Below are 13855 nucleotides of genomic sequence, written 5' to 3'. Positions count from 1 at the left end.
AGGGACCTTAGGAGGTCATCTAGTCAACCCCCTGCTCAAAGCAGGACCAATCCCCAATTTTTGCCCCAGATCCCTAAATGGCCCCCTCAAGGATTGAACTCACAACCCTGGGTTTAGCAGGCCAATGCTCAAAGCACTGAGCTATCCGTGTCCCCCCCATGGGGAAGTAGCCCAGGGTGCTGTAGCTGTTGCACAGCTGTTCCAGGAGGCACTCTGGACAGCTGCATTCCACAGGGCCCTGGGCTGGAACCTGGAGTAGAGGGCGGGCCTGGTTTCCCCCCAAATCCTTCCAACTCCTGGTCAGACACAGGAGGAGTCGACCTGGACTGTGGGTTCAGAAAAACGGCCAAGCTGAGGGTTGCTGTGAAGCTCCAAGGCAAGCAAATCCTCCAATAAGCGCAAGACCCACCAAGGTAGAGCAGGAGCTTTGTCACAATATGTATAGTTGGGATGATGTTTTCCAATGTGCATCACTTTGCATTTATCAGCATTGAATTTCATCTGCCATTTTGTTGCCCACTCACCCAGTTTTGAGAAATCCTATTGTAGCTCTTCACAGTCTGCCTGGGTCTTAATTTGGCATCATCTGCAAATTTTGCCACCTCACTGTTTACGCCTTTTTCCAGATCATTTATGAATATGTTGAATAGGACTGGTCTCAGAACAGACCCTTGGGAGACACCACATTCTGAAAACTGACCATTTATACCTACCCTTTGTTTCCTATCTTTTAACCAGTTACCAATCCAAGAGGGCACCTTCCCTCTTATCCCATTGCATCTTACTTTGTGTAAGAGCCTTTGGTGCGGGACCTTGTCAAAGGCTTTCTGAAAATCTAAATACACTATATCCACTGGATCCCCTTGGTCCATATATCTGTTGATCCCCTCAAAGAATTCTAGTAGATTGGTGAGGCATCATTTCCCTCTACTAAAACCACATTGACTCTTCTCAACAAATTATGTTAATCTATATGTCTGACAATATTGTTCTTTATTATAGTATCAATCAGTTTTCCTGGTACTAAAGTCAGGCTTACAGGCCTGTAATTGCCGGGATCACTTCTGGAGCCCTTTTTAAAAATTGGTGTCACATTAGCTATCCTCCAGTCATCTGGTAGAGAAGCTGATTTAAATGACAGGTTACAGACTACAGTTACTAATTCTGCAATTTCACATTTGAGTTCTTTCAGAACTGTTGGGTGAATACAATCTGGTCTTGGTGACGTATTGCTATTTAATTTATCAATTTGTTGCAAAACCTCCTCTAAGGATACCTCAATCTGGGAGAGTTCCTCAGATCTGTCACCTAAAAAGAATGGCTCAGGTTTGGGAATCTCCCTCACATCCTCAGCCGTGAAGACCGATGCAAAGAATTCATTTACTTTCTCCACAATGGCCTTATCATCCTTGAGAAGTTCCTTTAGCACTGTGATCGTCCAGTGGGCCCACTGGTTGTTTAGCAGGCTTCCTGCTTCTGATATACTCAAAAGAAATTTGCTATTACTTTTTGAGTCTTTGGGTAACTGTTCTTCAAATTGTTTTTTTGGCCTTTGACAGGTGCCTAGTGGGATTTTTAAATTCCCCCCTTCTGTGGCTTCAAAAGTGTGGGCCAGCAGGGAAAAGAAAACCCCTGGCATCTTTTAAGGAGCTGCCCTAGTGCTGGTTGGAAATTTTCTGAGAAAACATTATTTTATATCAGACTTGTCAAAACCTTTCAACAAACTTTCACCAAAAGAAACCCTCTTGTTTCCTGCCCGCTCATCTACCAAGCTGCTGAGGAACCCAGGCTTCCAGGGTTGGCCAGCTCCGGGGCAGCCCTGCCATACAAATTGCCCGGGGGCTGGAGACTCCAGCGCTTCTAGGCTCCCTGCCACAGAACCAGAATGAAAGCTCTGAGATTCCCAGCCTGAGACAGGGTCCTCAGGGTTTCTATGCCCCTTGTTATGCAGCAGGGAGCCTGACAGCCCTGGAAACCCGAAAAGCCCCAGTTTGAGTTGGAGCTCCAGTTTGAGCTGGAGCTCTCAGGGCTTCAAGACTCCCAAAGCTGACCATGACTCCCCAGGCTTCCCCAACATGGGGGGACCCACTGGGGTACCCCACCTTCCTGAATGAGAACAAAAATGTTTACAAAATGTTAGAATTTCCCATTGAATTGAAATTCCAAGTTTCATCCAGCTTTATGTAACACCCCCTTGTGGGCATTCACCCCTTCCCCCAACCCTTGTGGGACACAAGGGGTAGCAAATCCTATTGGCTCCAGCTCACTTAATGGGAAGGTTTATAAAACATGTCCCCAGTCCTGCATGGCAGGAAAAATTACAAGGGGGCAGTAGGGAAGCCATAGAATCATAGAATATCAGGGTTGGAAGGGACCTCAGGAGGTCATCTAGTCCAACCCCCTGCTCAAAGCAGGAACAATCCCCAATTAAATCATTCCAGCCAGGGCTTTGTCAAGCCTGACCTTAAAAACTTCTAAGGAAGGAGATTCTACCACCTCCCTAGGTAACGCATTCCAGTGTTTCACCACCCTCCTAGTGAAAAAGTTTTTCCTAATATCCAATCTAAACCTCCCCCCACTGCAACTTGAGACAATTACTCCTTGTCCTGTCCTCTTCTACCACTGAGAATAGTCTAGAACCATCCTCTCTGGAACCACCTCGCAGGTAGTTGAAAGCAGCTATCAAATCCCCCCTCATTCTTCTCTTCTGCAGACTAAACAATCCCAGTTCCCTCAGCCTCTCCTCATAAGTCATGTGTTACAGACCCCTAATCATTTTTGTTGCCCTTCACCGGACTCTCTCCAATTTATCCACATCCTTCTTGTAGTGTGGGGCCCAAAACTGGACACAGTACTCCAGATGAAGCCTCACCAATGTCGAATAGAGGGGGACAATCACGTCCCTCGATCTGCTCGCTATGCCCCTACTTATACATCCCAAAATGCCATTGGCCTTCTTGGCAACAAGGGCACACTGCTGACTCATATCCAGCTTCTCGTCCACTGTCACCCCTAGGTCCTTTTCCACAGAACTGCTGCCTAGCCATTCGGTCCCTAGTCTGTAGCTGTGCATTGGGTTCTTCCCTCCTAAGTGCAGGACCCTGCACTTATCCTTATTGAACCTCATCAGATTTCTTTTGGCTCAATCCTCCAATTTGTCTAGGTCCCTCTGTATCCTATCCCTGCCCTCCAGTGTATCTACCTCTCCTCCCAGTTTAGTGTCATCTGCAAATTTGCTGAGAGTGCAATCCACACCATCCTCCAGATCATTTATGAAGATATTGAACAAAATCGGCCCCAGGACCGACCCCTGGGGCACTCCACTTGACACCGGCTGCCAACTAGACATGGAGCCACTGATCACTGCCCGTTGAGCCCGACAATCTAGCCAACTTTCTACCTGCCTTATAGTGCATTCATCCAGTCCATACTTCTTTAACTTGCTGACAAGAATACTGTGGGAGACCACGTCAAAAGCTTTGCTAAAGTCAAGAAACAATACATCCACTGCTTTCCCTTCATCCACAGAATCAGTAATCTCATCATAGAAGGCGATTAGATTAGTCAGGCATGACCTTCCCTTGGTGAATCCATGCTGAATGTTCCTGATCACTTTCCTCTCATGTAAGTGCTTCAGGATTGATTCTTTGAGGACCTGCTCCATGATTTTTCCGGGGACTGAGGTGAGGCTGACTGGCCTGTAGTTCCCAGGATCCTCCTTCTTCCCTTTTTTAAAGATTGGCACTACATTAGCCTTTTTCCAGTCATCCGGGACTTCCCCCGTTCGCCACGAGTTTTCAAAGACAATGGCCAATGGCTCTGCAATCACAGCCGCCTTCCATGGTTACACATGGTCATGCCTCCCCTACTCTCATAGAGTCATAAGCAGGATATTAGATTAGATGGAGCTCTGATCTGATCTGGTAATTCCTATATTCTTCTACCAAGTACAACATATTTTTTCTAGTCAAGTAGTTGGAAATCCAATAATTAGCTTGTACACTATTGATGCTATTATTATTCATACAATAGTTTATTCCTTTTTTTAAAATCTTAAAAAGAGAATTGCCTCCTTAATTATATACTTGCTTTTTAACTTTCTCTTGTACATATTAAACATGTTGCTTTTTCATCTAATTTGTGTTCTTTGTTCTTAAATTATAGGACACAATAAATAGGCTCATATTTGGCTTTTTCTATACTATTCAGTAATTTAGGGCTTCTCAAACTTCATTGCTCTGCGACTCCCTTCTGACAACAAAAATTAGTACACGAGCCCAGGATGGGAGACCGAAGCCCGAGCCCTACCGCCCCAGGGAGGAAGGCCAAGGCATAGCCCAAGCCCAAACCCAACCCAACGCCCCACCACCCTGGGCGGGGAGCCTGTAACCTGAACCCTGCTGCCCAGGGCTCAGGTTACAGGCATAAGAATTTTTCATTACTTTCAATATGCTTTGGATCAGGCCCATATTGTAGTAAGTTTATAACTATAGATTTATTTTTGCACAACAGAGAGACTTTTTTTAAGGAAAATCTGCATATCCCACTTCAGAATGTAGTCCAGATATTTTTTACTCATGACAAGAAAATGTAGTTATATTTGTAAAACACAACTTCAATTTCTATAGTCTGCAACAAATCATTTTGACTTACTGAAATAATATATTGCCAATCATAAATGTTCCAGCAACAAGTTCTTTTGGGAAAAGGGTGTAGCTATATCTTTTCAGATTCCTCCACCCATTATATTTAAAAAGAATTGTGTAACAAATTCCATTGTGACGGTTGTTAATTGCTTGGTAAAATGTTTATGAATCAATTATCTTTTCATGCTGTCATCTCTGCAAAGATCAACTTCAAACCTATGATGATAACAAGGCAGTTATATATATTCTTACTTGAATTCCAGCTCCCTCTGGTACTGTGATCTTCCACACACAATTCAGATTGTTGTCATAAGGCTCAGGGTAACCAGGAGACAAAATGGTCCCTTTGCGCTTTGTTAAAATTCCACCACAAGGTACTGGAAGGAAATGCATCGAGCAAAAAAAGAAGTTTGACACAGCACTGCTTTAGAACTGAGAAAAGATGTAATAAAAGCTAATACAATGATCAGTATACTAGAGATGCAAACTCTTGTAAAGTGATACTATATTTTGAAATTCATGTTGGCCTCAGGAAAATAAAAAACTCTACCTTATACTTCAAATTCTATTTTTAAATTACTTGAAAAGAATATATATATTTAAAAAGTTGCTATCTACCAGACAAAATCATGTTCACATCCCTCAGACATGGTCACTTGAATTTTAACAAAGTGAAATCAGCTTGAATGTGTCCTACTAATCTTATAAAAATAAAATAAACATTGCTACTTATTAATAATGAACTTTAAATAGTTATATTTGATCTAAATATATAAGGGGAAAGCACTTGGCATAAAAATGAGGTTTTGATCAATGCTACTACTTTACTACTACAATGCCACAGTAACTAATTTAATTCTAATACTGGAGGGCTTCTATTCCAACTCCCAAGCTATTACATTTGCTTATGTGAGTAATCTCATTGCAGTCCATGGATTTACTTATGTTAGTACAGAAACTCATGTGTTTGCAAGATAGCACGCATAATACCCAGGCCCAAAGATTAATAAAATAAGTAAGTCACTGGAATTCAATAGTGCAAACTGTTGGTTCTTGATGCTCAGCATGAATGAAAACATTGCTCAGGTTACTTGATTCTCTAACAAGAGCAAATAAACGAATGTTACAGCTTAATCTAGATACAGGTATTCTGCTGGTATTTTAAAAGCTTAAAGAAAAGATTGACGAGATGTTTTATCTTTACTATTAGAAGCCAATACATTATTCCTGTGCAACATTATCAACTCCTTGAGCTGATTTCATTAGATACAAATACGAGGATTTAGAGAAAATATAGAACACCACAATTTATCTCAGTAATGAATATATTAGCTATATTTTGTACTGCACATAATTGATAGAATCTGTCGGACACTACATTGATAAACTAAAGGTCAGTGTCACTTAAACTGTTTAAATAATTACCGGTAAAAGCCGGAGCAGACAGAATGATTGATGTCTGATATCTGTAAGGAAACACTGAAGCATTCACTCGAGAGTTAAGGCAATTTAATATGGTCATGTCTTGCACTTCAATTATTAAACCGATTTAGTTCAATGCAATTTTCAACTCATACATATTTTATGACCTTTACTGGCACACTGATATGTGCACATGAGGAGTCATTGATACTTTTGGCCTGTAATTCTTTCTCATTTCAAGTTGTTTAAAGTCAGACAGTGTTCTCTTTCACATAGCTAAACGGTGCATTAGTACAGCAATAGAATATTGCAACCAGTGACCAAAAAAACCCACTGTCACCAATTGAGTTTATTCTATATCAAAATTGAAGTAAATACATAACCTAAAAAAAAAAATGTTGCAATCTGCAGTGCTGAATTTGGTCCAATGGGCCAGATCCTCAGTTAGTGAAAATGTGCATAGGTCTATGGATGTCAATGGTTTTATACTGTTTTATACCAGCTGAGAATCTTCTCCAATGATCTAACCTGGAAAAAATGCATTCTTTCTGACCTACTACAGAACATTGGTGTAACTACTTCTAAGTCCTTAATAAAGTAGTTCTTCTGGCAACAGCATACAATATCTTGTCAGAGTTCCCAAGTGAGAGCATTTTAGTCTTGCAGGAAGTCAGGGTAACTTCTGAATCTTGATTAATGAGTAGTCATGCACGGACATTGATGTAAGTCTAAAAGAAGCTGATATATAATTTATAGCTGCAGGATATGTACTGTCATGTAGCTACTGAAATGTCAAAGCAAGGTTGGGCTAGAAAGGGAAGATGAAAAGTGAAGGATTCATGACCTCATTTAGACTAAGTTAATATTGTGTTAACGTATTACTTTGCTGAATGAGAGCCCTTCTGGCATACTTTCTATGTTCAGGGCAGTGGGTGGGTAGTGTGAGCGCAAGCCAGAAAATCAGAACAAAAATAAGCAGTAAGAAGGTAGAGGATGGGAGAAAAGGAGTGGATTCAGACTTAAGATAACATTCTTCATTGTAGGCAGTAATTAGACCCATACAAAAATGTAGCCTTTACTCACCGACACATGTGGGGAGGGAATCATTCCACTGTGCCAAAGTATTCGGTACTGAATCACATCTAATTGCTGTTGATCCATAGAGAATGTATCCGGGATTACACTCAAAAAGAACCAGTGAACCAACTGAAAATTCATTTCCAATCCTTTTTCCAAATCTTGGTTCAGGCACAGAGCTGCACTGTGTCGCACTTGTTCTTGGAACAGCTGCATACATGAAAACGATTGTGGATTCTTAATTTTATATTTGGTAGAGAAACGGAGATTTTCAAATGCAGGTGTCTAAAATTACTTGAAAAACATTCAGTTGTGTTGTCAGTTAAGAAGATTTCCATAATCCCCAAATGAATCTTCAAAAATAAGGATTCTGTGCTTTTAAATTCAAATGAAATTACTATTCAGATTAGTATAAACATTGATATACTTTGCAGGTTTACAACCACATTATAGTATCTATTCTGAGACCTTCCTAAAATGGCACTGAAATTGTATACTTTGTAATGAAATATTCAGCTAACACACAGTTTCAAAACAGTATTGCTTTTTTGGTTAGATATTTGCATTTAGTGACTACAGGTTTAAAATTGTGAGTGCTGCTGGTCAGATTGGAATTCAAATCCTCTGAAAAAATGAACTAGAGGAACAAGTGTTGACATGTTATCATTTCAGTGTCTGATCCTTAAAAAGATGAGTAATGTACATCAACTGAAGCATCTTAATAATAGCAAGTTTACTGATTCAGCGTAGGGTAATACCATTTCCAGTTATTTATATTTAAATGGAAGGATAAATCAGGTTGAGCAGCAGACTGAAAATCAGTCCATCAGATAAACAAAAATAGAAAGACTTGGTTTTCATAACTGGTTTCTCAAATCTGGAAACCTTTCTTATGCTTCCCAAATATCTGATTTTATTTTTAAAGAATATTTAAAATCATGTATTATTGAGGATGCCAATAACAAATAAAAGGATTTTTAATACAAAAATGGAGGGAAATTATACATCTACAGCAGTTTAATATTTTCCATCACATTCAAGGCCTGCTCATCCCCAGTAATGTCTCGGTTTAATCAAATACATTTGTCAAAATCATACTTAAAATATTAGTATAATTCATTTATAAAGAAAGTATGGAGGGATTAATGCACAGAATTAATTGAAGCATTTTTCCAGACTATTGTGTTACTTACCTTGATATACGAAGTGAAATCCTTTAGCTGTTACTGGACCCACTGAAGTAAATCTAATTGTGATTTGATTACCTGAGCTCAGTGGAAGGGATTCGCCTACTCAAACAAAACAAACAGTGAATTATCATAAACAATTTTCAGTAACTAAACTCAACAACCGCAAAATATACTCTGCTTGAATTTAATTTATGAGCCATATACTATAAACTTTACTATTAGTCTAACATTGTTCATCTTACATTCCTGTAAGAGTTAGAGCCTGATTCTCATCTCACATGAGTGGTATTTCTTCTGATTAAAAATCAAGTCTCTAAATCTTTAAAACCCTACTGACATGCACATAAATCTACTCAAATTATAATTTTTCTATATATTCTCTACTATCACTTATAAGTATTTTAATATCACATTTTATATAGTACATTGAAAAACAAACACAAATTTTGACAGAAAATACAAAGGGAATAAACTAAAAAAGTAACTGTGTTAGTTAAATATTACCAAAAACATCCAAGAAAACTGCAGATTAAATTTGGTCTTCATTCTTTTTATCAGCCCAAACTGTTTTGAATCACTACTGATTGATTGTTTCCTTTCAAAATGTTCATATTATATTTTCAGTGCAATTTGTTTCTAAGAAAAGATGACAGTAATTTCATCTTTTGTTACATTACCAGTCTAAATCAGTTTTTAGTAAATAATTGACGCATGACAGTTCTATTAAAGAATACCTGAATGGGATCCTGAGAGGGAGGATAATAAAGATGATTGCTGTGTTGGGCCATCATACACCTCAACCACATCATGGAGCGATGTCTGGAAAAATACAAACTGGCCAAACACCACTGGTCAACAGGAATGAGAAAAAGCAAAAGAAATTGATTAAAAAACAAAACAAAAACAAAACAGAGAAACAGAGAGAGGGAACAGAAGATATGTTAATGATATATTTTTCTATTTTATTGAAGAGAACCAGCACTTATTGGTTAATTTTTCTGACCAATGTACAGTGATGTCATTTTTAATTCATAACAAAATTAAATGGATGTCAAAATGTCTAATCCTGTATAAATAAAAAAGCATATCTAGAGATATCACGAATTCAGTTGTATAAACATTTTAATCATGAGAGAAAAATCATAATTATTCTCCAGCTGAAAGAAACAGCTTTTTTTTTTTTTTTGCAAAATGTGTAATGCAATATCCTTCTGTTACACCATAATTTTTTGCAACTCCTTCCTGGTTTTTTTTTTTTTTTATTTTATTTTATTTTTTCTCTCTCTCTTAATCTGATAGGCCTTTAGGAAGTTTCATTTATTTTGGTATGCTTTAACTTCACCATAAAATCTAGTCCATCTTTCAGTGTAGAATGGAGAAGCAACAACATTCAAAGAAAGCAACACTTCCTGGTGTCTACATTCTAAAGCACAAAATATGTTATTTATTATTATTAATAATAATAAAATAAAATAACAATAATACATCAGGGGATTATTTAATTCCTTAAAGAAGGATCTCTCTGCACCAATGAGTACCTCTACACTAGAACTGGAAAGTGTAAATTTTAATTCGAGGAGACGTACCCATGCTAGCTATGACTGAGCTATTACACAAAAAGATGAAGTGTAGCTATGATGGCATGAGCCGCAAGAGGGGTTACCTACCCTGTTACAGACCTATGATCTCGGATGGGATCATACTTTGAGTGGCAAGCTACTCCCACTGCTAGTGCCATCATAGCTACACTTGTACTGTTAGTGTGCTAGATCTATCAGAGCTGGAGTGGGTATGTCTCCTCAAGCTGCAATTAACACCTCTAGCTCTAGTGTAGACATGCAGTGTTTAGAAGCCCCTGTAGGACAAGTCTACACTGCATACTCCTTATGGCAGAGTGTAGAGAACAGATATTGCATGTCACCCTTGCACAGGTATAAATAGCAGTGTAGACAGTGAGGCATGGTTTAGGTGAGTAAGCACACACCCAAACCCTTAGGGTATGTATTTCACCGCCAAGCAGTTTCCCCCATCTACACGGCCATTTTTATCAGTGTAGTGTCCTGCTGCCTCCCCACTGCTGCAAGAAAAGGCTCCAGAAGTGGGGAAAGGCTCTTGAGGCAGGGCAGCAGCAAGGAAAGACTGTCAACTCCCTGCTGCTGGATCATTTCCCCAGTGCAGAGAGCTGCTTTTCACTGTGGTGTTTTGCTACACTTACCCTACATGTTGCTGCCAATGGTGTGCAGTGTACAGCCATAGAAATCATGTTGACTATTGCACTAGAAATACACTGACAGGAAATTAAATGATTTGTTGATCTTAGTCTGGCCCTAGATACAGCCACAAAACTGCGACCCTTGCTAACAACTTGTTGAGCAACATTAAGAGGCGGACTATAGGGCAGAATTTTCACTGAGAGGGCAGCAGGCTGAATGGGCAGGCTGTGGCTCAACAGTTCTTCCACCCTATAGTGGGTTTCACTCAGAGGCCAGCAGGTTCAGTGGGCAGGCCATGGTCCACCAATTCCCTGATGCTCCAAAGATTTCCCAGATGGACGGATGTGGGGACGTAGGGGGACTGGGCCCTTCCTTTCTACTGGGTCTGTGAGGAAAGGCACAAAGTGTCTCAGTCGCTTGACCAGCCTCCCCTGGGCTGCTTCCTGCCTCCTCACACTCTCTTTGGTTTGGGGTGCGGTCACAGCCCACCTTCCCCACAGCAAGAGTTCCCAATCAGTCCCAGCAGCGCAGATAGTTCACTGAGCATTCCCCTGCTCTCTTTCTAATGTTCAGTTATTTCCCCTAAGCAGGGAGTGGGGGATGGAAAAAGACAAGCCCCTGCCATCCCAGCTGGTCTTACCCACAGTCCACACCCTCTTCTGTGAATGACTTTTTCCCCAAAAGCTGAAAACTGGCTTCCTCCCTTCAGATAGCCTCTCCTTCACTCTGTCCCCTGCTTGACTGTTAGAGTACACTTTTGAGCAGCTCCTCCTTTTGGAGCATACTCTGTAGCTGCTGAGGGGCAGGGCCGAACTGGTCCAGTACTGGTCCTTCACTCCCTTAGTCTCTGTGTAGCGTCTGTAAACACCATTACAAAGACCAAAGAGCTAAGGAATACAGAGTTCAAATTACCCTTTCATTCCTACAGGTAATTCAATCTTGCACACAAGCAAAAATGCAGAGGAACATAGGTAGGATTGTGTAGGGCAATTAACACTACCACTGCTTATATTATGCATGTACTGTGAATAAACAGTTTCAATGCTCAAATTTGTACCTTCGAAAGAACTAAAGGCACTTCAAAATAATCATAGACTGTAACAGAATCTCAATTATAGTATTTGGAGTTTCTAAAATTCAAGAAAAAGAACACACACTAATGTTCAAAATATGGGAGGGAAGCATGTGGGAGGGTGAAAGACAGATACAAAACTTCAGTCTGCTAAAATATTGAACCAGTGTACAGTAGTTTAAAAATTCTTTTTTATCATTTATCAGTAGGAAAGATAATACTAGTCCGAGCAGGTTTTCCTCTCTAGAAGGGACAGAGAATATAACTTGCCTACTAGTAAAAGAAGAGTTGTTAGCTGTCCCTACCGTATGCTATTTTTGTATTTGTACAGAAGCTAGCAAAGATGATAGAGCTAATCGCTTCTGTTATGTAACTCACTAACTTTGGTACTTTTCTCAGATTTTAGTTTTTGTAGTAGATCAAGAGCCACATTCTGCTATTGATCGAAGTACAAAATTCCCCATGACTTCCATGGCAATTCCACATATGGAGGATTTTGCCTTAAATGCACAGATTTTATAAGCATTCTCTGACAGCAGTGAAATTATGTATGATGGCTACTGACAGAACAACAGTTGGGAAATTGTCAACAATAGAATGAATGATTTGCTCTCAGATAAATCTGTTTTAATTGACTATTGTACAATATGTACAAAAGTTACTATGCTGTACATTGAGATCAGTTCAAAAACTGGTGATATTGCATTTCAGCAATTGATAAGTATTTCAGGATTCTTGTTGCCTTAAGCATCTGCATGCCTCAGAGGGTAAAACCAAAACTGCAAAGAATATCCTTATCAAACTATAGCATCTGTGGTAATTGTTAATTTGGTTCTCAAATATGTATATTTTAAAATAAATCATAGACATAGGTATCTCTGAGCTGGTTACAAAAAATGAAAATAATTAATACAAATTAAATCTTATGTAAACAGATTTCAGATGGAAAGTATCACAGAGGCATCAACAAGTGAAGTTCTACAAAACCTACTGACAGAATGCCACTGTAAGAAAATGCAAGGGCAGGCTCAAACAGGAGTGTTGGAACAATTTATATAGTGAGGGTGCTGAGAGCCTGTCATAAATATAAAGGGAAGGATAAACACCTTTAAATCCCTCCTGGCCAGAGGAAAAACCCTTTCGCCTATAAAGGGTTAAGAAGCTAAGATAACCTCGCTGGCACCTGACCAAAATGACCAATGAGGAGACAAGATACTTTCAAAGCTGGAGGGGGGGAGGAACAAAGGGTCCTATCTGTCTGTGTGATGCTTTTGCTGGGACCAGAGCATGGATGCAGGTCAGAACTCCTGTAAAGAGTTAGTAAGCAATCTAGTTAGATATGCGTTAGATTCTGTTTTATTTAAATGGCTGATAAAATAATTTGTGCTGAATGGAATGTATATTCCTGTTTTTGTATCTTTTTGTAACTTAAGGTTTTGCCTAGAGGGATTTTCTATGTTTTGAAACTGATTACCCTGTAAGGTATTTACCATCCTGATTTTACAGAGGTGATTCTTTTACTTTTTCTTTAATTAAAATTCTTCTTTTAAGAACCTGATTGCTTTTTCATTCTTCTTAAGATCCAAGGGTTTGGGTCTGTGTTCACCTATGTAAATTGGTGAGGATTTTTATCAAGCCTTCCCCAGGAAAGGGGGTGTAGTGTTTGGAGGGATATTTTTTTTGGGGGGAGACGTTTCAAAGTGGGCACTTCCCCTGTTCTTTGTGCAACACTTTGGTGGTGGCAGCTTTTAACCTAAGCTGGTAAGAATAAGGGGGGTCTTTCATGCAGGTCCCCACATCTGTACCCTAGAGTTCAGAGTGGGGAAGGAACCTTGACAGAGCCATTGAACCAAACTGTAAACCCTGTATATGATGGAAATCACTGCAAAGCAGTGGGTGCGGCACCGAGCACCCGCAGTTCCAGCCCCTATGGGGTCAAACGATGACGCTGGCACATCAAATACTGAAATAACTGACCAGGCAGCAACTGTAGTACAAGGAGGGAAGAAGTTCTGGCAGCAGAAGAAAGAGGGAGTTCTTGGTATTTCACTGTAGCTATTCTACTTTTATTTTATGCTGGTACCCCAGTACTGGGCTCTGCCAATCCAGCTGACCTTAAGGCATTGTTACCAATGCCACTCAGGCTCTTCCTCTCATTTGGAGACATCAAATTCCATTAGTGGGAAGTAAATGTTAAGCTGATGTCTATTCCTCACAAGGAAACATGTCTCACTT

The 13855-nt window shown here is 39.8% G+C and overlaps 1 protein-coding gene across 5 annotated transcripts in view; it reads right to left on the bottom strand.

Annotated features, from left to right (window-relative positions):
• Window positions 1-13855, bottom strand: part of CSMD3 (CUB and Sushi multiple domains 3) — a 1204651-nt gene that overhangs the window by 213466 nt on the left and 977330 nt on the right. For all 5 annotated transcript variants that reach the window (XM_073330296.1, XM_073330291.1, XM_073330295.1 and 2 more), the window contains 4 exons: window positions 9070-9183; window positions 8339-8434; window positions 7152-7355; window positions 4899-5023 (listed from right to left, as the gene is read on the bottom strand). In XM_073330296.1, coding sequence (XP_073186397.1) covers window positions 4899-5023; window positions 7152-7355; window positions 8339-8434; window positions 9070-9183 — 539 coding nt within the window. The remainder of the gene's footprint in view (window positions 1-4898; window positions 5024-7151; window positions 7356-8338; window positions 8435-9069; window positions 9184-13855) is intronic.

This window comes from Lepidochelys kempii, chromosome 2 (assembly GCF_965140265.1).
Source record: "Lepidochelys kempii isolate rLepKem1 chromosome 2, rLepKem1.hap2, whole genome shotgun sequence".
In the NCBI taxonomy this organism is placed as follows: domain Eukaryota; kingdom Metazoa; phylum Chordata; order Testudines; family Cheloniidae; genus Lepidochelys; species Lepidochelys kempii.
This window is presented reverse-complemented; position numbering and strand designations above follow the sequence as displayed.